The sequence below is a fragment of the Camelus dromedarius genome, chromosome 8, assembly GCF_036321535.1.
Source record: "Camelus dromedarius isolate mCamDro1 chromosome 8, mCamDro1.pat, whole genome shotgun sequence".
NCBI lineage: Eukaryota > Metazoa > Chordata > Mammalia > Artiodactyla > Camelidae > Camelus > Camelus dromedarius.
In genome coordinates, this window is record NC_087443.1 from 57,979,942 (window position 1) to 58,000,082 (window position 20,141).

The window sequence follows — 20,141 nt, forward strand, 5'->3', positions numbered from 1 at the left end:
ATAAATAAGAGAATTTCAGATGGTTACTAGTGTTATGTGAAGAATTAAAACAGGATGCTTTCGGGACTGGGAAATACTAGGCTGGGGGCAGAAATCAAAATTTTTATTATGGCATAATTACATAACTAAAAAATCTAGAGAAATTCATAAAGTTTCAGTCAAGCAAGATAAAAGCTCCAGAGGTCTGCTGTACAACACTGTACCTACAGTCAATAATAATGTACTGTATACTTACAATTTTAAGAGAATAGATCTCACATGATTTTTACTGTGTGCACACATGCACACACACACACACACAAATCTAAGGAAATTAACCAAAAAAATTACTAGAGACAGTTAATTCAACAAACCTGTAGATATATAATAAAGTCACCAAGAATCATCTGCATTTCTCAATGCTTAAAAAAAAGTGACTACAAAAAAAAAATGACTATATATTTAACAGTATTAAAACTCATTAAATTCATGAATATTAATTTAAACTGGGATATGGGTCTCTCACCTAAGTCAGAAATTCTAAAAGAAATTGAAATGATGATACAATTAAGTCATAAATTATGTTCCTAATTTTAAAATGTACATGCCAATTTAGGTACCTGGTATATTGAAAATTTCAATAATGAAAACCCATCCATTAGAATAAACTGGCAGAAATATCAAGGCCCATTATTTTTGAAAATATACCTTACTAGATTTTAAAAGTGAATAAAAAGTTGAATTATCGTAACCATATGATAATATGTTAAAAATAGGAAAGCTGAAAAATAGCCTTGAAGTTCTAAAAATGCATTCCAACTGTCTAAAGAAACTATTTTCTAACAAGACCAAAGCAACGAAAACAATGGAGACCTTGATTTATCAGTTTAAAAAAAGTAACATAAAGTGACATTTTTCAGTTCAACAACTGTTTTTATAAAAACAACAAATAAATGCAGGTACATTTAAAAGATCCTTCTTGCTGCTGCGCAGAAAATGATGTGGACAAGTGAAAGTGAGGAAACAAGATAGGAGACTACTGTAGAAGTCCAGGTAAGACATGGTACTTGACTTAAGGAGGTGGCAGTGATGTTTCAGATGGATTTGGTAGAATCAGCAGGATACAGGGACTGATTATATGTTAAGGGTGAGAGAGTTGTCAAAGATGTTTCTCACACATCTAGACTGGCCTGAGGGGAAGAAGAAGCCATTTATTAACAAGAAGGGAAAAACAGGAGAGAAGCAGATTGGATGGGAAAAGACCAAGGACTCTGTAAATAATGAATGAATAGGAAATAGAAATATCAATGGAACAGGAGAAGTCCAAAAAAGGCTTTACCATCTAATAGAATTCAGCAGACAATACAAATGGCATTTCAAACAAGGAGGAGAGAGGGGCATAAATTATTCAGTAATCACTGATGCTAATAAATTGGGGGAGAGGCAAATTGTAGCCCCACCCCACAAATGACATCAAAATGGATTCCAGATGAATTAAAAATTTAAATCTAAAAATATAATTGTAAAAGTAGAGAAAACTGTTGTAATTTCTGATTTTATTTAAATCTCTATATTTTAAAGTGGTGAAAGGCTCTTAAAAGCATGCCAGCATGCCAAAATGCCACAAAGAAAAAATACTAAAATTACTACTAAAAATACTAAAATTAAACTCAGAATTGTCAAAGGGAAAGGAAAAGTTAAATGGCAAAGAAAAAATTTGAGAAAATGTTTCCTATGCATTTAAAGAAGAGTTGCAATAATTAACATATCAAAAATAGTTTAAGTCAATGAGAAAAACAGATAAAAACTAAAAAATGAGCAAACGTAATAAACAACTCACAAATGGCCAATAAATACCCCAGGGGCAGTCAACATCAATAATTAATACAAAATACCAGATTCATTTTCTCTAAAAAGATTTAGAGAGTAGGTAAGCATCTGTTAATTATTTGGGTACAATCACACAATCAAATGTGTAGGAAATGTCAGCTCATCAACACTGCTGATGAGTACATGGTGCTAAAAATTTTTCTGAAAGGCAATTTGGCAATAATTTGTACCAAAAAGCCCCCAAACAGGGCATACCCTTTGATTCATCAATCCTACATTTAAGAATTTATCCTAAGGGAAGAATTTTAAAAGATGTATGTACAAGCTTGTTCATTACAATATGTAAATAATAATAAAAAATTGGGAGCCATAGAGATTAATTAAATGAAAACATTAAAAGTTATGATGTAGCAAATCTGTATTTTTGACTTGAAAAGATGCTTATGTATACTGTTGGTGAAAAAAGCAGCTATGGTATGATTCCATTTTAGTTCAACATTATTTGTAACTAAAAACAGATGTTCCTCTACATTAAGAAGAGTCTGGAAAGATACAACAAACTCTGTTATCTCTGCATAGTAAGATTACTGGTGAACTCCACTTTGTTATTCATCTTTTTCCTAGTATCTAGAAATTTTTTTTTACAACATACATAACACCTGTGTGTATAAAAATATCCAAAATGCACAAAGTATTACTACAAATCAGTAAGAAAAAGAAAAATATTTTAACAGAAAAGTGGGCAAAAGATATGAATAGGCAATTGACAGAAGGGTATAAATGGACCAAAAAAAAATCAAAAATCCTCACTAACAACTAAGGAAATACAAATCAAAGAGAGAGAGAACTTCACACCCATCCATATGGCAAAAATTAGCATGTCTGACTGCTTCAAGTGCTGATGAGGTTGTGGAGAAACAAGTATTTACACACACTACTAAGAATATAAATTTGCATAGCCGCTGTGAAAGATAACCTGTACATACAAGAAGATGTATCAGGAATGTTCACTACACTATTGCTTATTAACAGCAAAATAAAACTGGAAACAACAGGTAAACAGTTACGTAATATAAGGCAAGGAACTCCAGGCAGCTGTTAAGAACCACCTAGATCTCCAAGCAACAACCTGAGCAGAATCTAGGAATCTGTGACATTCACATTTATTATGTTTAAAACTGAAAAGCTACTCTAGCCACAAATGAATGGACAATCCAGAGCGTTTTACAAAGTTAGCTCTGGACATTTCAAATCACTCCTTAACTTTGGTGGCTCCCCCTCAGGCACTGGTTGGAGACAACGGCACAGCATGAAGGAAGACAGACTCGCTTAAGAGATCACTCACGATCACTCACAGTGAACATATACTCTCAGTAATGGTGTGACACTTGAGACACATGACATCAGAGGAAGCTCTACCTTTAGCTGCAATAATGTTCATCACAACAATTAACTGATCTCCTAGAAACTGAGAAAAGACACTAGAGAAGCCGTATTACCACTTATCAGGTAATTCAGATCCAGAGCCACAGCTCTCCAATGTTACAGACCATGACCACAGTAGAAAAGTCATCTTAGAGTGACACCCAGTATTAACACCTACCCCACACACTCATGTAAAACAAACTAAAGTTTCACAGAATGATACTTAAAATTACTACATGCCATGTGCTTTTCTTATTCAATTCCACTTTATTAAAAATGCTGGTCATGACCCATTAAAGTTGATTTTAGAACCCACTAATAACCCACTAATGGATTTCAGCCCAATCTGAAAAAATACTGACCCCCCAAAAGCAGCTGTTCTCTCCATTCTATCTCCCAATGCCACCACCACTCCACTAAATTCATCTGCTACCTTGCTTGTACTCAGGCCATTCCACCCACTAGAAATACCTTCCGTTCTCCTTTCCCCCACAAAAATCCTATTAATTCTTCCAGAACTACCTAAAATCCCAACTCAGTCATACTTATTTACAGGCAGACTCTCTTGAAATGTCCTCTAAACTCCTAGAGCAATAATCATCCAATCACTTCATCTGTCACTTAATACTTAGTGACATTTACTTTGTCTAGTTATTATTTAAATCTTATACTTGAAATTATTTTTCATAATCTTACTGAGCGCAAGGATTAGTCTTACACTGATACATGACCATTACTGTATCTTACTAATGCCTCACACATAGAAGAATATGGATGTTATTTCCTTATAAGAGCCGCAGTTTATCTGTTCCCTCTAAAGAGTTCAGAAAAAAAGGCCACCCATGGTAAGCTACAAGAATATTTTATTTTGGCAGAAACCTAAGGTCAAACTGAGACAGATATTCTATAGATCACCACAGCACTTCAATTAAATAACTGCTGACTAAACAGTCCAGTGAAAAGACAATTAAATTCAAAACTCTCAAAATTCCCAGAGAATTTCCCTAGGAGAAGGGCTTACCTGTATGGTGAGGCCTGGGGCCATGATGTTTAAATCTTTCTGCAGAGCTTGCTTCAGGTTTTCATCTATTTGATCTGTTTTAAAGCCAAGAACAACAGCTCTCATAACATTCAAGAAATATTTAATACTGAAACAAAACCAATCATTATCAGACCTAAAGTTTTCATGGTACTATTCTTTTATATAGCTTAAGCCATTTCTCATATATATGAAAACAAATATATATATATATATATATATATATATATATATATATAGGGGTGTGTGTATATACACATACTTAGTTTTCCTTTTGTATGGGAAAAAGTGTGACAAATTATTAAACAAGGAAATTAAGGAAGAAAGATGACAAGCAGCTAGTTGAAGTTTATCCAATAAATGGAGAATCTAGGTTCCTAGTATCTTTTTTTCACTTTTTTTTATTGAGTTATATAGTCACTTTACAATGTGTGTCAATTTCCAGCGTAGAGCACAATTTTTCAGTTATACATGAACATACATATATTCATTGTCGCATTCTTTTTCACTAGGTTTCTAATCTTAATTCAGTGTTGTTACTTACTGTGTCCTGATTCTCATAAAAAAGCAAATTCCCATCTTCAGTCAAGCTTTATCCAAGTCTCCAAATAACTAAATTTCATTTCCATGGACCTCTGCCTATTATTTTAGATTTAAAGGGAGGAGGGGAAGGCTCATAGGAAGGTCTCTGAAGCACACAAGAATGGACAATAAAAAATGTCACTTCACTTGGCCTTGTAACTTATGAATTTTCTATCTACCTCAACAGTACTTTCACTATTATTAAGTAACCAATGACCCGACAAATCAGGACAGACTAGTTCTCTTAAACACCACCCCAACAGTTCTCAATCATCAACGAGGAAAGAATTGGTAGATTTCTAAATTGATTAATCACCCCTATGCCTGCCCCTAAGAAATTCATTAAGAGTTCCAGGAGGGAGAGGAGCAGCCAATAGTAGTAACCCAATCCCTGGCCAGAGTGTTCACGATCACAAATGAAAAGTAACTTGTGCAGAAGAGAGTTAACAGAGCAAGGCTGAAGCTACTATCCTTAGAAAGGCCTGTTTGCAATTTGGCCTCAGGCTGTCACCTGAGAACATGGACTTGGAGAGGATTTTCACTATTCCCAGAATGGATAAGAATGACTCACCGTGCCTAAACTGTTCATACAAACACTGTGGTTTATGAACAGGTATTTTCCTTCTGGGAATTTGGAATTTTGGTATGTTCTAGGCAGAGGGTACTGACATGACCAGCCCTCAGCACAAATCCTGAGCAGTGAGTCTAACGAGCTTCCCTGGCAGACAACAGCTCACACGTGTCGTCACAACTCATTGCTGGAGTAATTAAGTATATCCTGTATGACTCCACTGGGAGAAGACTCTTAAAAGCTTGTGCCTGGTTTCCTTCAGACTTCCCCCATGTGCCTTTTCCTTTCAGTGATTTTGCTCTGTACCCTTTTGCTGTAATACATCTCAGCTGCGAGTGCGATTATGCTGAGTCCTTTAAGTCCTCATAGCAAATCATCAAACATTGGGGTGAATCTTGGGAAACTACAAAGCAGACTCCTAAATTTCCCCAAATTATCTATTAACAGCAACAAAGCTAATTTTCAGTAAGTTATCATAGTAAAAATAGAACAGTCTTTTAAGTAATGATCTTTTTCCAATCTCTACCAAGTTACAGAGTATACATTCCTGAAAATGGTCACCATTCTTAAAATCTCTTGTATGAGTAACTATTTGCTTAATTTAAGCAATTTTAAGCAAATTTAATCAAAGAAGAATTAAACTTAAGATAAAGAATGTTCTAAAGATAATTGCTTTAATTTAAATTCAGAAGAAACACTCAAATACCAGTGTTTACTAACATTATCACAGCATTATCACACAAACAAGTTGAACAAGATTTCTAATTGGTTATTTACACATTTAAAACAAATAAGATACTTACCAAACAATTCAATGTAAACTTCTTGAAGCGTGTGGGCACTGCAAAACTGGTTCAGTTCGTGATGGATTTTATTGAAGATTAAGGTCTTGTCATAATCTGCAGTGTAGTTCCTCACAATATCAAACACTGAAACAAAGAGGTACAATCCATGTTTCCCCATGTATTCTCTAATTCAGCCAAGGTTAAAGTTACAGTGAAAAAATATACACGAGGAAAAGTGCCAGTGAAATAGTCAGAACATGAAACCCAACTCCAAACCTTGATGTGTTCCTTGTGCCTAATTTTCCAGACATTATTGTATTTGTAATTCTAATGGGCAAACTCTGAATTCCATACTAAGGAGCATATATATTATCTTAGAGGTAATAAGGAACTGTCAAATTTTTCGAGCAAGGGCATGACACAACCAGATTTGTACTTTGGCAGCAGAGTGAAAAATTGTGAGGCACAGAAATCAGAGGCAGGGGAAGAAGTGTAAGGTAATTATTCCAAGGCAAAAGTTTCGCTAAGAGGTAAAGAGGGCCTGGATTATTTGAGGAACAGTGAGAATGAAAGAAGGAAGCAGCTGCAAGAGACCATTTTCAAAAAGGCAGGTTTTAAAGGTTGTTAAAAAAAAAAAAAAGATAAAAGTTTTAAAGGTTACAAGGGAAAGAAGCTAACATTTACAGGACCAGGATTTATGTCAAGCAATTTATATACATTAACACTAATTCTCACAAAAAATCTACTAATTTTGCATAATATGAAACAGAATTTCAGAAATGCGCCTAAGGGTACATACTAGACCAGACCAGAATCTGTGCTCTACTTGTTAAAACACGCTGCTTTCTCCCTTCAGACTGAAGGCGTGTTCTACCGGTCTTGCCATGGAGGACTAGATGTAACTGGATTCCAGATCACAACTGATGGACAGGCCATCAATAAATACTTGCTGATTAACTCATTCCCTTGGTCATTTCCAGATGAGTTGGTGATCCAACAGTTTTCATTTTATCTCTGGCCAGAAAATGAGCAATTTCTCCCCTTCATCTATTTTTCCAATCATATTCCATTCCTTTGATTTGTGACCAGGGAAAGTAGATGATAAAAAACAGGAAAATACTTAATTGCTGAAAAATATAATCTAAATCCACTTGACTGTAAGACACCTTGCTCTCTGCTCTGAAATCCTTTTGCTATTTGTGCCTGTAGCAGTAACATGAATTTTAACATAACCTTACACACCAATATGCATTTTTTTAGGTCAGTATCATGTTTTCTCAAGTAAAATAAAAACCCCTTAAGGAAAAGGCTCTAACTTCACCTTTCTGAATTTTTTTTGCCGAACACAGTATCCTGACATATTAAGCATGCAAATTTGAATAATAAGGATAAAAATAAAATGGTAGATCTTTTCATGTACACCCATGTTCATAGCAGCATTATTCACAATAGCCAAAACATGGACATAATCGAAGTGTCCACTGATGGATGAATGGATAAACAAAATGTGGTATATACATACAATGGAATATTACTGAGCCTTAAAAAGGAAGGAAACTCTTGACACATGCTACAACATGGACAAACCTTGAGGACATTATGCTAAGTGAAATAAGCCAATCACAAAAGACAAATACTGTATGATTTCACCTACACAGAGTATTTAGAGTAGTCAAAATCACAGAGACAGAAAGGAGAACAATGGTTGCTAGAGGCTGGGGAGCGGGGAACAGGGAGTTACTGTTTAATGGGTAAAGAGTTTCAGTTCTGCAAGATGAAAAGAGTTATGGAGATAGATGTTGGTGATGACTACGTAACAATGTGAACGTATTTAATACCCACTGAACATTTAAAAATGGTTAAGATAGTAAATTTTATGTTATATATATTTTAGCACAATGAAAAAAAAAACCTGGGGAAAAAATCAAACATTAAAAAAGGCCAATCTTACTTCACAACTTCTAATTAGGTTTTTGATTTGAAAAACACTCCCATTCCACCTCTGTGAGTTTTCATCTTTTACCAAGAAAATGCTTTCCCCATACTAAGGACTTTCAGATTCCTTTGCAAGTTCTGGCAAATCTCAACTAGAAAAGATTTTTCTACAGTCAAAATCAATGTGGCTAAGGAAATGATTGCTTACAGAAATGTAAGGAAATCATTCCTCATCCTGACTGGATAAAATGCCACTTTCTAGAAATTCTAGAAATAATCAGTGACTGGCATGCTCTTAGATACACTTGGCTCAGAGAAGAGTAACCCATACAGTTGGAGAAAGTCAAGTCTGTCCAGGATTTGTGACCTAATTCTGTCACCACTCTCTAGAAATGGAAAATATTGCAGTGATTATATATACATATATCTCAGAAATGTATGAGGTCATAAAACTTTAAAGGTACCTTTCTATTTCTCAGGGAATGTCTCATTTACAAATACTCTGATTATAACTATAAAAATAACAGAATAGATGGGTATCATACCTGCACAAGGGGCCAACATATTAACCACTTCTATTCGGTCAATATAGATCATGACCCCACCACTAAAAACAAAGAAACAGAGAAATGTGAGCCAAGTACAAACTTATTATAGTCCCAGATTAATCCCATATCATCAAACATATCCCACACGAGAGAAATTTAGAAGGAAAATCTACACATATACTACTGATTGATGAAAAGGATCTCACTAATCACTACTCAAGTGACCCTACACATACTCATCTGCCTCTTTTCATAACCAAAGGCTCACCTCTGTAACTTCTGTGATCAGATCAGCTCACATGAAGACTAGACTTATAACCTAGAGCTGCTTAGCACTTTGACCGTATTAACTAAAGTCAACAGCTAAAGCAATGCACTTCTCAAACTCTTCCATTAAGGAACCAGGTAAAGAGGTAGGAAGGCTAGCCGCAAGCTTAAATTCTTTTGGTTTCCTGCCTTATCTTGGTCTACTTTTCATCTGTATTTATTCTAATATGAAAAAAGAACCACCCCCCTCAAAACTTGAAGTAAAATCGACACTTCAGAAAGACAGATCTTGTTAATTACTGGCTACCCACACTTCCTGGCCTACCAGCACAGACCCTGAGGGACATGTGAACCTCAATTTCAGACACATGAAGTTAAGAGATTTTGAAACTACACAAGTAAGCCCTTCAACCAACTTAAAATGACAATTTTTTCTTGATAAAAAAGGGTTAATACCTGTTTGCCAAAAAAAATCTCACAAACACAGGAAAGCATGAAGATAAAAATAAAATCTACCCAACAGCTCATCAGCTGCCAATTTTGAGTCATCTCTAAAGGGATCCCATAAAAGTGTGTTACAGATGGACCTAGGGAGAACCTGATATCAAACATGTTAACTTAAAACACAGGGGATTTGCTCCGTTTTTAAGAATATTTCTGTCCTTCCACAAATGTCAAGCCTCTTTTATAGGCTTGTAATAGTGATATTTTAGTCATTTAAAATGCAGAATTTAAAATACACTTTAAACTTTACTTTCTTTTCAACTGCACTTCAATGTACTGATTATATTTTAGAAATAATCTGGGCCCTGCTTGCCTTTCTCTCCCTAAAACCATTCAGGGCAGTGATTTTCAAAGTTAAGGTCCTCAGACCAGCAGCACCAGTATCACCTTGGAACTTCTTCTGAAAATGCAAATTCTTGGGTCTCTTTCCAGACTTCCTGAATCAGAAACTCTCAATTAGATGGCATTTAATACTACAGATGATAAGAATGTGAGCTGATTTCATTTTAAACTATCTGCCGCTGAGAGTTTAAAATGGCTCCTAAGACGGGAAGTTCCTATTTGGAGATATGGCTTTTCTCAAATAATACTCAGAAGAGAAAGCCCCCTGGGTTCCTATCATGCCTATTTGAAAGGTGTTTAAGTGCTCACAGTTTATGAACAGAAACTACATCTGAAACAAAGGGAGGTTGGTAAGCAAGGGGAATGCTTACCTTGTTCCACAAGGCACATTTTTAACTTCATCAGTTTGCAGTGTTGTCTGGGGAGGAAAAAGTATCTCATCAATACTCAGCACACATATCACCAAAGAACCTCTGGTCTCAAAAGAAAACCTCTAGAGAAGTGCTGAGAGGTAAGTACAGGAGAGCTCCATTACTATTTCAGTCCCCAAAGATTAGCTATCAGAGTAACCTCATTTTGTATCCTAGCAGACATGAAAGACTAGAGACAAAATATTTTATAGCTAATGTTTGAATCAAAACACACCAGGAAAGTTTCAACATTCAATCTCTCAATCAGTCCCTTACTTGCCTGGAGCTAGCCTGGGACTGTAAACTACATGGATTACCCACAAGGATATTACTGCTAGGACTTGTACTCTGAACTTTGATATTTAATACTAACATTACTATTTACAATGAAGGTAAAAGGTAACTATTATATGCATACAAGTAGTCTACAACTTCAAGGGGCCCCTGAACTCAACAGCAACCTTTTCATCTAAAGCTCAGGCTCTAGTGATCTCAGTCTATTCAACTTCCTTCTTAGTAAGAGTGCCACCATCAGCACTGCTTTCTCCTAGTGAACCAACAATCTTGTACTTAATTACTCTGCCCTTGTCACTATGTAGTTCGGGTCCAGAATGACTCTCCACTGCCCTCTAAGGCTTCCAATAGGTGAGTACATACTGACTATATTCTGGACACACTACACCTAATTACTAAGCCCACAGAAACATGGTACTTTATGGAATACAAAGGAAAAAGGAAGCATGGTCCATTTCCAGAGCTCACAATCCAACAGGAAACAAAGATCCTTACAAAGCAATCCATAACAGGTACAAATAACAGAGTGTACACTGAATTGTTAGGTATTAAGTGACAGAGTAAAGTAATTGTTTGAAAAGCTCTCTGAGGTGAAGTATTTATAAGCCAGGTTTAGAGGAGAATTAAGAACAGATAAGGCAGAGGAACATGTTAGGTTCAATAAATACTCTATTCAAGTACACAAAGTTGAGGACAACCTGTGTGTCTAGGTGTCAGGAAGCAGTTGGCTTGCCTGGAACAGTAGGGGCAATATAGACCAGAGGGGAATTCTGAGAAGAGCACATGATGACATTAGTTAGAGGACCCTGGAATGTTTGCTGGGCGGCTTGGGCTCTCCCTAGTCCATCTTATATACAGCCACAAAATGTACCTTTCAAAAACATGATTTCTCCTTCATCCCTTGGCTTGCGCCTGATGTGGTTCTCTATTATGTCTGGAGACAAGGAAACCAGCTGGGTAGCTAAAGTAGTAATTTATTCACCTTAATGAAGTAAAGGCCATGAAAACTGAAAGCTGTCATCTAAGAGACATAATAGAGGAAGGGTTTGACAACTAATTGCATATAAAATTCCAGAAGGGAAAGGAATAGAATATTAAGCCTGGGGCTAAACGATTAAGGTAATACTAAACATTAGTGACAGGATCTAGGTAGAGTGAAGGAGCTGATAAAGAGATGAGCTCAATTTATTTCCTTCAAAACTTTAACCAAATTCAATTTCCATATTCCGCATCAACTTCAAATATACATTCCTATTTAAACCTAAAGGATACTCTGTACCCAATTTTCAAACCAAGAAGAACTAGGAAAGAGTTCAGATGTTGTGTCTTCAGTGTAACATCCTATCTTCATGTACTTTTATACTTCTTTTATATTACCTCAAAAATTATTTTCCCAGTATTAGTATTTATTTTATAAGTTTTTGGTTATGTTATATACATTTTAAAGGCTGAAGGTTTTTATATTCCCTAAGCATAGTTTTTTCCTAACATTATATATAGGATCTCACATTTCCCCAAGATGCTTCTTATATATTCCTTTCAAATGCCATGTCTGTTAAGCTATTTGTTTATGTAGGCTATGTCTTCTTATGTGTTTCAAAAGTTTCTAAAATAAGTTTGTCTTATTCTTATAAGAACAATTTCTTAAAAGGGTTTTATTAATATAATTCTTTCCTAGAACATTGCTATTTCACATATAAGGACAGAACATTCCTATTTAGTCACACTGGCTCCAGCATTTAATCTTTTTTGTAGATGAAAAGTAAAATAGTTTACACAGAAATCTTTTTACTAATCTCATTTTCATTTCTTATGATAGTTTATCATGCTATTTGTGTATGTGGGTACATATATGTACACATACACACAACACATATACATATAATATATATCCACACACACCATATATTTGTTATATATGCAATTAAACTTTAAAACCTATTTTTTATTGTCTGTATCTCTTTTATATTTCTCTGCATCAGTATGACTCAAGGTACTGAGCTCCAAGAAGGCAGAGACAGATCTGCCTGGCTTTGAACAAGATCTAAAAGAGCCCCCAATTTCTAAGGGTCTGACAATGCCATATCATTATAGACTATTTAAGCTGTAGGTAAGTTCACAAAATTAAAATTTCTTCTTTCACAGAGGAGAAACTGAAGTCTAGAATGGTTAAGTGATTTTTGCAAAGTCATGCAACCAATTGGTGGCAAAGCCAGAGCAAGAACCAAAGTTTGCAGGTTTCTGGCCCCATGTTCACTACACCATACTGCTTCCTGAGAAATCAGCTCAATTTAACAACTTCCACCACAAGTAGAAAAGTTAGAAATTTAAGTGTGTTACAACCATTGCCTTCAAGAAGCTTGGAGACTTTCTGGGAAAAAAAAAATACATACAAAAACTTAAGAGGATAATACCAGACAACATATTAAAGGAAATAAGATCAAGGGCCACAATTCACAATACAGACATTAAGAAATACAGAATAGGAGGAGAGAGATTTGTGATGAGCCTTAAAAAGACTGGCAAGATTTAGACAGGAGATAAGGAATGAAGGGAAAGATGGTAAGAGAAGAGGTGACAGCATCAACCAAGGCGAGTAAATACAATAAACATGGGAAAACAATATGGAAGTCAATCTGAAGAACCTATACTTCACCTTAACAGACACGATTCTTGCCCTAAGCCATCTAAAAGGGAATTGGAAGGAAAACTGGAAGGGTTAAGTAATCACAATGAAACTCTCACTTAGCAGGAAGCCTAGACTTCAAATTTCCTCAGTCCTGTTAGCAGCAGATAATAGACAACCTTCTGAATCCAATGATTTATGATCACACAGAGCTTGCAAAAGTAGTAACCATCCAATCCTGTTTTGTCATCTTGTTATATCAAAAGATATTTACTAAGTGTCTCCCATGGCCAAGACACTATTCGTAAGAACCAGGCACTCATTTCAAATATCCTGGGATGCTGTCAAAACAGAACACTCACTAAGGCTCCACATAAAACTCTGCTTAACGTTCCAGGCAAAAATGTGTGGCAGAGAAGCTGTGTATAAAAATTCAGATCCTCCATATGAACAGTAGCCCAGGAGCTTGCTACTATGGATACCAAACACCGTCCTAAACCAAATAATCACTGGTTTGTATCTCTGGTTGAGTTGTCTTAAGTCCTGCTTTTAGTTTGACAGCACCAACAGAAAATCTGCTGCATACTACTTCATAGATGGGAGAAGTCAGTCCTTCCAAGCTATCTAGCTCATGCTGCTAATACACTTCAAGAGTGTGAGGCTGTTCAAAATCATAACTTACACTGTGACAATTGTACTTTGAACTTTAACTCCTGCATTTAAGTAAATAGCACCATTTGCTTAAGCAGTAAGAAAATCTGTCTCCACCCATGAATGTGGTAACTGTTCCTGTCACACCTGTCTATCCAGTGCGGGGGCTTCCCTAGGTAGGAATCACTCACCTGCACAGATCTGAACGTAGTAATGAAAGGCAACATGATATGATAGCCTGGTCCACTGGGGCTAGTTAGTAAAGCTCCTCCCCTGCAAAAAGATGTTTTAATTGGACAAGATTATAAAGAGAGAAATTCTCTTTCCAAATCTAAAATGCTATAATAAATATTCACTCTTATGCACCCTACTGACCTACTAAAAACTCACTCACATGAGTTACTCATGATGAATAACTAACTACTGGTCCCTAAAATATCTGCCACACCTAAAAGGGTGAAAAGATCAAATTAAACTGCTCATGTTACACCTTGTTTAATAAGCTCTGCCAACCAGACCTCTGGGTCTCCAGCACCACTCTCAGGTACAAAGATTCTCCTTAGTCTTTAACCTTCCAAGAAATACTTGTGAAAAAAATTCAAATGGCTCTTGGTTGATGTACTTTAATTGTACATAACATGAGCCAGATCAAAACATAATACATTTAGTCACCAGGCTGGAAAAAAAAGATAACATAAACTCTAAAGGACGGAGAAAATTTCTGAGGCTCAAGAGTCTTTTAATCTACCTACAAGGCAATGAAAATACTGGGGGCATAAAGTCTCGATAAAACTAACAACAAGAAATTAGCACAGAAAATGAAGGGTGAGGGGATAAGACTATAAATAGGATATAAGTAAGGACTTGTTCACCAAATTCTAGAATGTAAGAAACCTGAAAGCACATCCTGGAAGTTATAAAAAGGAGGCATTTTAGAGGCAAATATAAAAAAGATCCTGCTTTACATAGTGAATAGTAAATTCATAGAACTTAGCTTCCTATCTTGAAAATATGAATAGGCTTGCAAAGAATTCATAACAAATAATTAAGAAAAGATGAACTGTTTGAGGTCCATCCCTAATTCTTTGAGCACCATATCTTGAAATGTTCTCTCCTTGGCTTTACTATCAGGAAGACGATGCTGAACTAGATAGAAATACAGACTAATCTGTCTTTTTTTTTTTTAAATGCAAGACCCCCACCTGCTAAGACATATCACTAAAACTGTGTTTGAAACTAGCACTTCACAGGGAAGACTTTCTAAGACTCAATACGGATCTAAAAGGAGTTTTAGGTGATGATGGAAGCCAGCAAAAAGTTGGAACTCTTTCAAATACATTATTGAAATTCTCCAAACTGTCCTCTCTCTGTCTATATGTAAAGAACTGGGGTAACTACATTGAAGGAAGAGCTATTCATCTCAGCCAGAGAATAACATATTCCACACCATTCCTTTCCTCAACCTGAAAAGGGAAAGGTGGGAGGAGGGTGGCCCATCAGTGCTGTGTTTGCCTCCCGAGGTCCAGGAATTTAACAATTGTCGTGGTCATTATGGCCTTACAAGTCAAAATCAGACACCAGGACCTTTAAAAGGAAAAAAAAAAAGAAATCTAAGAAACAACCACAAATAGGACCAGAGTTTCTAAACAGTATCTACAGCTGCAAACCGAAAGCCAGTGCAGCTGTATGGAGTTTTAACAATGATTTATCCATTTTTTTCATCTACAGGTGGAAAGACCACTGCCTTCCACTCTTCACTTTTTTTCTGCAAGTAACTGATTTTGCTGTCTATTAGCAGTAACGGTAGGGTGTCTTAACCTCTGCACCCGATGTACATAGCACTGAAACTGTCCAACACCTGGAGGGTGCTCTGCAGAGGCCTACTACAGGCCCCCTACTCTCCCTAGGGCTGCAACGAAACCGCTTCCTAGGACTGGAGAGAGGTCCCAGACACTGCAAAGGGAACAACTTCCCAGACTCTAATGGGAGTTCCCTTTCTACCTGCTCTAGAACCTGTGCTGACTGCACATGCCGCTCACCTGTAGTACACGGCCAGGTGTCCTTCTTCGATCTTGTGAATGGAGGCGTAGAGGAGGAGAACCACCAGACCCACCACTCCAGCCACCAGAACCCGGGCCTGAGTCATATTCATCCTTGTTCCTCCTGGATTAGGAAGGAACGGAGTCCCAGCCCCGTGAGTGACAGGCCCACCTCCTCCCGTTCCCAGTTTTCCCTCCCGCGACCTGGCGCCCTCCCGTCGGCAGAGCCGGGGAGTCCTTCCCCTTTTCGCTCCTCGCAGAGCCCGCTTCCTCCTCGTCGGCCTCTCAGACCGAGGGGGCCCGTGGGTCGCCCCTGCTCGGTGAGCGTCGTGACAACCCCCTACCAACAGCCGCTCCCCGCCGACCCCCGCCGGGCAGAAAGCACTAACTGAGAAACGGGCCAGCCGCAGACTCCGGACGGAGGCCGAGCCCTCCGCCGCCTCTCACCGATCAGTGACGCATCGCCCCCGCCGCACGTGCAGCCGCCTCCCCGGCCGGGCCAACCGCCGCCAATAGACGGCCCTGCCCACTCGCAAGGCACTGCGGCTGCGCGGACACGCACGCCGACGCCGCGCTCGCCCAGCTACTAGAGGGACGGGGAGCGGACGGGACAAAATTCTCCCAGCTGGACAATCTCGCGGGAAGGTACGTGGACTCTTCTCTGTGTCCTGCTCGTTTCTTGCTCCGGAAGAGAAGGGAAGTCGGTAATGTGGAGTAAGCAGGGGTGCAGAGGAAAGGAGAGGGCCTCTGGAACAAGGGATGGTCAGTTTGTTCTAGTGCAGAGACGTGTCAGAATGCTATTCAGTGAGGGCTTTATGAAGGCCATTCAAGCAATAGGAACAGAAAAAGCTAAGCATGTAAGTAAGCGTAGGTTTGTGTTGGGGGCTTCTCCAGGAAGACTAAAAAGAAGAGTAAGCATTTGAGCTTCTTGAAGCCTTTGTGATGGTTAGGAATGAGATGCTAGGCTAGGCCCAGATTGTGAAAGGCTTGAATGCACTTTTTCTGTAGGAAGGGGAAACTGGATGGCCAGAGAATAGAGACACACTTTCTTTTCATTATATATTGTCCAGTTCTTTTAAATTTTGCATTATCTGCCTTTATTACCAAAAGCAGAGAGAACAAAATTAAAGAGTGGAAATGGGAATGAGATAGATGTATACAAGGGAAATAAGGGCAGCATGTTAGAATAGGTTGGGCAGTAATGAGTAAGCCTTGAAATGCTAGCAGTGTGACCATGGACAAGGTCGACTTAAGGTTGGAGGGCTCCATAACCCCTTGGGCAGGGAAGTATGGGAAAGCAGTGCTTTAGGGCCACGAGTCTACACAATGGCTTAGAGTGGAGACAGATTGGAGCGGGGAAGGCAAGTGGTTAGGAAACTGCAGGCCCAAGGTTATGATCGTAGTAACAATGAAAATGGGAAGGGGTAAATAGAATCAATTTAAGTCTTAGTTAAAGCAAGCCCTCCCAGACCACTCTACACTCTGCCTTCAATAAATGCACTTACCTGTATCGTTCATTTGACTTTTATTACCTAGGAATGTATGAGACCTTGTCTGCATCAGGTAAATTATATTTGCAGAGCTTATTTTAACTTCCAGAAAGCAAAAAGAATGAAAAATAACTTGTCCAACCTCTGTTTTCTGGATGGATTCTCTTAGTTTTTCATAATATTGCTTGAATTAGAGAATGAAATGTATACAATTGACAACTGCCATTCAACTCTGAAAAGTTGTCACCCAGCTAAAAATAAGAGTGGTTAACCTGTGTATCGAAAGCAGATCTGAGGTGATCTCACTATAGTAGTCTGTTCTGGCTCACACCACCTGCCCGTATCACATAGATCAGGCTATCCTGATGTCACACCAGTCACAAACCATAAAAATGGCCCCACCCTGTACCAAGTCTTTAATCAGTTATCACAATATTTAGAAAATACACCATCACTTAAAAAATCATTTAATAGTAATTTCAATGCTTGGATGGCTTGCAAGGTTCGGACTCCCAGATAATCATTCTTACTGTACCGTCTACGTTACTGGTTTCTGGTCTTGCCATCTTGCTCAATACTTCCAAGCAACAGGTACCCAATACATATCTATTGATTAAAACCTTCTAGAACTAGAGAAGCAAGAGAGAGACTGCCTATTTTATCAGCTGGTAGTCAGAATTTCCATATTCAAAGAAACAGTAGTACCAGACAACTAAAAAGTTAGAGGAGAAGACAACCCCAAGGTTTCAAACGTTGATGACTGGGAAAATGACACTACTAGCAAAAATGGCTATGGTGTAACTTAAGACATCACTTTATAGGGCAAGGTATGAGCATGGATTTTAGACATGGATAGTGGTGTAAGGACATCTCAGGAGAAAGGACTATATTAAAGAAGCGACCCAATGCTGTCTTTACTGTAAGTCCTGTTTAATTCCTAAGGGAAGTACAGTGAGAGACCATTACGTTATTCTGTGCTCCAACTCTATTCATGGAGCCTTCCTATTTTTCCAAAGCATATTCAACTACTCTATTCTAATCTGAATTTAATGACTAGAGATTCAAAAGTAATTTAAAAATCATTTAATACACAAAGTGAAAAACTGTCTAGAATACAAAAGCATTTCACATTTTTTTTAAACAAGTGATAACCTTCTAAATTATTTAACATGATAGATCCACAGTCCTTTATCTGAAACCCTTAGCGCCAGATGTTATAGAATTATGAAATTTTCAGATTTTAGAAAGGCAATTCAGTGCATATACCATACTACATGAACTCCCAGCGGGGTCTGTGGCAGCACCTTCCTCCCAATCAAACAAATTATCATTTATGCAGCAAAATAAATGAATATTCACACTAAATGGGATAAGTAGATTCAATGTCAGTTCAGGTAAGATGTGCAAGCAGATGGTTTTGTCACCAAGCTTATGAAAAACGTTGTTTTTAGAGTTTTTTAGATTTTGGAATTACAGATAAGGGAATGCAGACCTTTATAAATTTCTATGACAAGACATGAAACATTTCTTAAACAAGAAGACCCATTTTTACAAATGAAAAAACAGATAAGCTTTCAAATACATTATAAATTAACAAGCATCTTCTCTTTGATATTATTAAATGTACATCTTAAATACATATACACACAGCACACTTAAGATTTGTAAGAATCAAATAGTATTAAAGGCACAGATGCACAATCCCTTCTGTAGGAAAGGGATACTGTCAAATGTGCAATAAAATTGAAAAATGCAATTAAACTAGTTACTTATAATGCCAAGAGAACTGCTGAGTAACACAAGGAGGTAGGGTTTATTCTTTAAGAAGTACAATTTTACTTGTGTGCAGCCTCTTCCACAGACACACAAACAGCTTTTACTTAGAATACATGTCAGTTGAGGTCTTCTCTGTATACATTATTTTGGCCTTATGCCCAAAAGTTAAATGTTAAAAGACAGTTAAATAAGTAATGTTTTACCAAGTTTGAAGGCAAATCGATTCCAATGATATTCCTAAGTAGCTGTACTATTTAAACAAGTCCACTGACGTATAAAATTTTATCTGTTCAGGGTTTAAAATTACCCAAAGTCAAAACATTGTGTTTGTAAATTCATGTGTAGGTTCTGATCATGCTCATTTCTTCCACTGACTGGTGTTTGAAGAATAGTTTCATGGAAGAGAAACAAATTTCCAACACATTCAGCAACAACTTCATAGGTTTGGGGACAGTCAGTAAGTGGCAAGTCATTCTGTTAACCAACTCCAATCAAGATTCTAAAACCAGGCATAAAAAAGTTACAATTAGATATTGACTATACATGGTAGGTATATGGGTGCTCATTTTGGAAGTTTTCTGTATATTTGAACATTTTATAATCAAAAGTTGAAAAACCAGAAGTATAAGTTACAGTTAAAGGTTTAGTTTTACCTTATTTTCTGCTAATTAAAAAAATTTCAAAGAGTTTTCATAAATACTCAAAGCAAATAATTAATGAAAGAGGAAATATAAAGAACTGACATTGAGATTAAATATAGTAAAACTTAATTCAGTAAACATTTTATTGCAGTTCTCCAAGTTTTAACAAATCAACAATTCACAGTAACCAAATCTTAATATAAGCACTTCTATTAATTACAACCATATTAACATTATTTATTTTGCATATGACAGCTGTATTTGAGTTATAGTACAAATCATGCCCTATCTTATTGGAGAAAATTGACTGCAGAAGCAAAACAGTACAAATCATTCAATTTTAGTGGTCACATTGCAAAGAAAGTTCACCACTCATTTAATGTGACCAAGAATGCTTTTGTTGAAGA

The 20,141-nt window shown here is 37.1% G+C and overlaps 2 protein-coding genes across 5 annotated transcripts in view; both read right to left on the bottom strand.

The window, feature by feature from the left end:
* ERLIN1 (ER lipid raft associated 1) overlaps positions 1 to 16,348 on the bottom strand; it is a 32,975-nt gene extending 16,627 nt beyond the window's left edge. The window contains exons 1-7 of one of the 3 annotated variants that reach the window (XM_010974430.3): positions 16,275 to 16,348; positions 15,828 to 15,951; positions 13,980 to 14,061; positions 10,179 to 10,225; positions 8,692 to 8,753; positions 6,230 to 6,355; positions 4,256 to 4,329 (exon numbers count right to left, since the gene is read on the bottom strand). In XM_010974430.3, coding sequence (XP_010972732.1) covers positions 4,256 to 4,329; positions 6,230 to 6,355; positions 8,692 to 8,753; positions 10,179 to 10,225; positions 13,980 to 14,061; positions 15,828 to 15,940 — 504 coding nt within the window. In that variant the 5' untranslated portion in view covers positions 15,941 to 15,951; positions 16,275 to 16,348. Of the gene's footprint in view, positions 1 to 4,255; positions 4,330 to 6,229; positions 6,356 to 8,691; positions 8,754 to 10,178; positions 10,226 to 13,979; positions 14,062 to 15,251; positions 15,373 to 15,827; positions 15,952 to 16,216 lie in introns of those variants that run through there. The other 2 variants (XM_031461600.2, XM_064488330.1) reach the window with 2 other exon arrangements.
* A 2,037-nt stretch (positions 16,349 to 18,385) lies between these two features.
* The window catches only part of CHUK (component of inhibitor of nuclear factor kappa B kinase complex), a 29,204-nt gene continuing 27,448 nt past the window's right edge, over positions 18,386 to 20,141 (bottom strand). For both annotated transcript variants that reach the window (XM_031461596.2, XM_010974431.3), the window contains exon 21: positions 18,386 to 19,592. Coding sequence is in view for 1 of the 2 variants with exons in the window: in XM_010974431.3 (XP_010972733.2) it covers positions 19,563 to 19,592 (30 nt within the window). In the remaining variant the exon portion in view is untranslated. The remainder of the gene's footprint in view (positions 19,593 to 20,141) is intronic.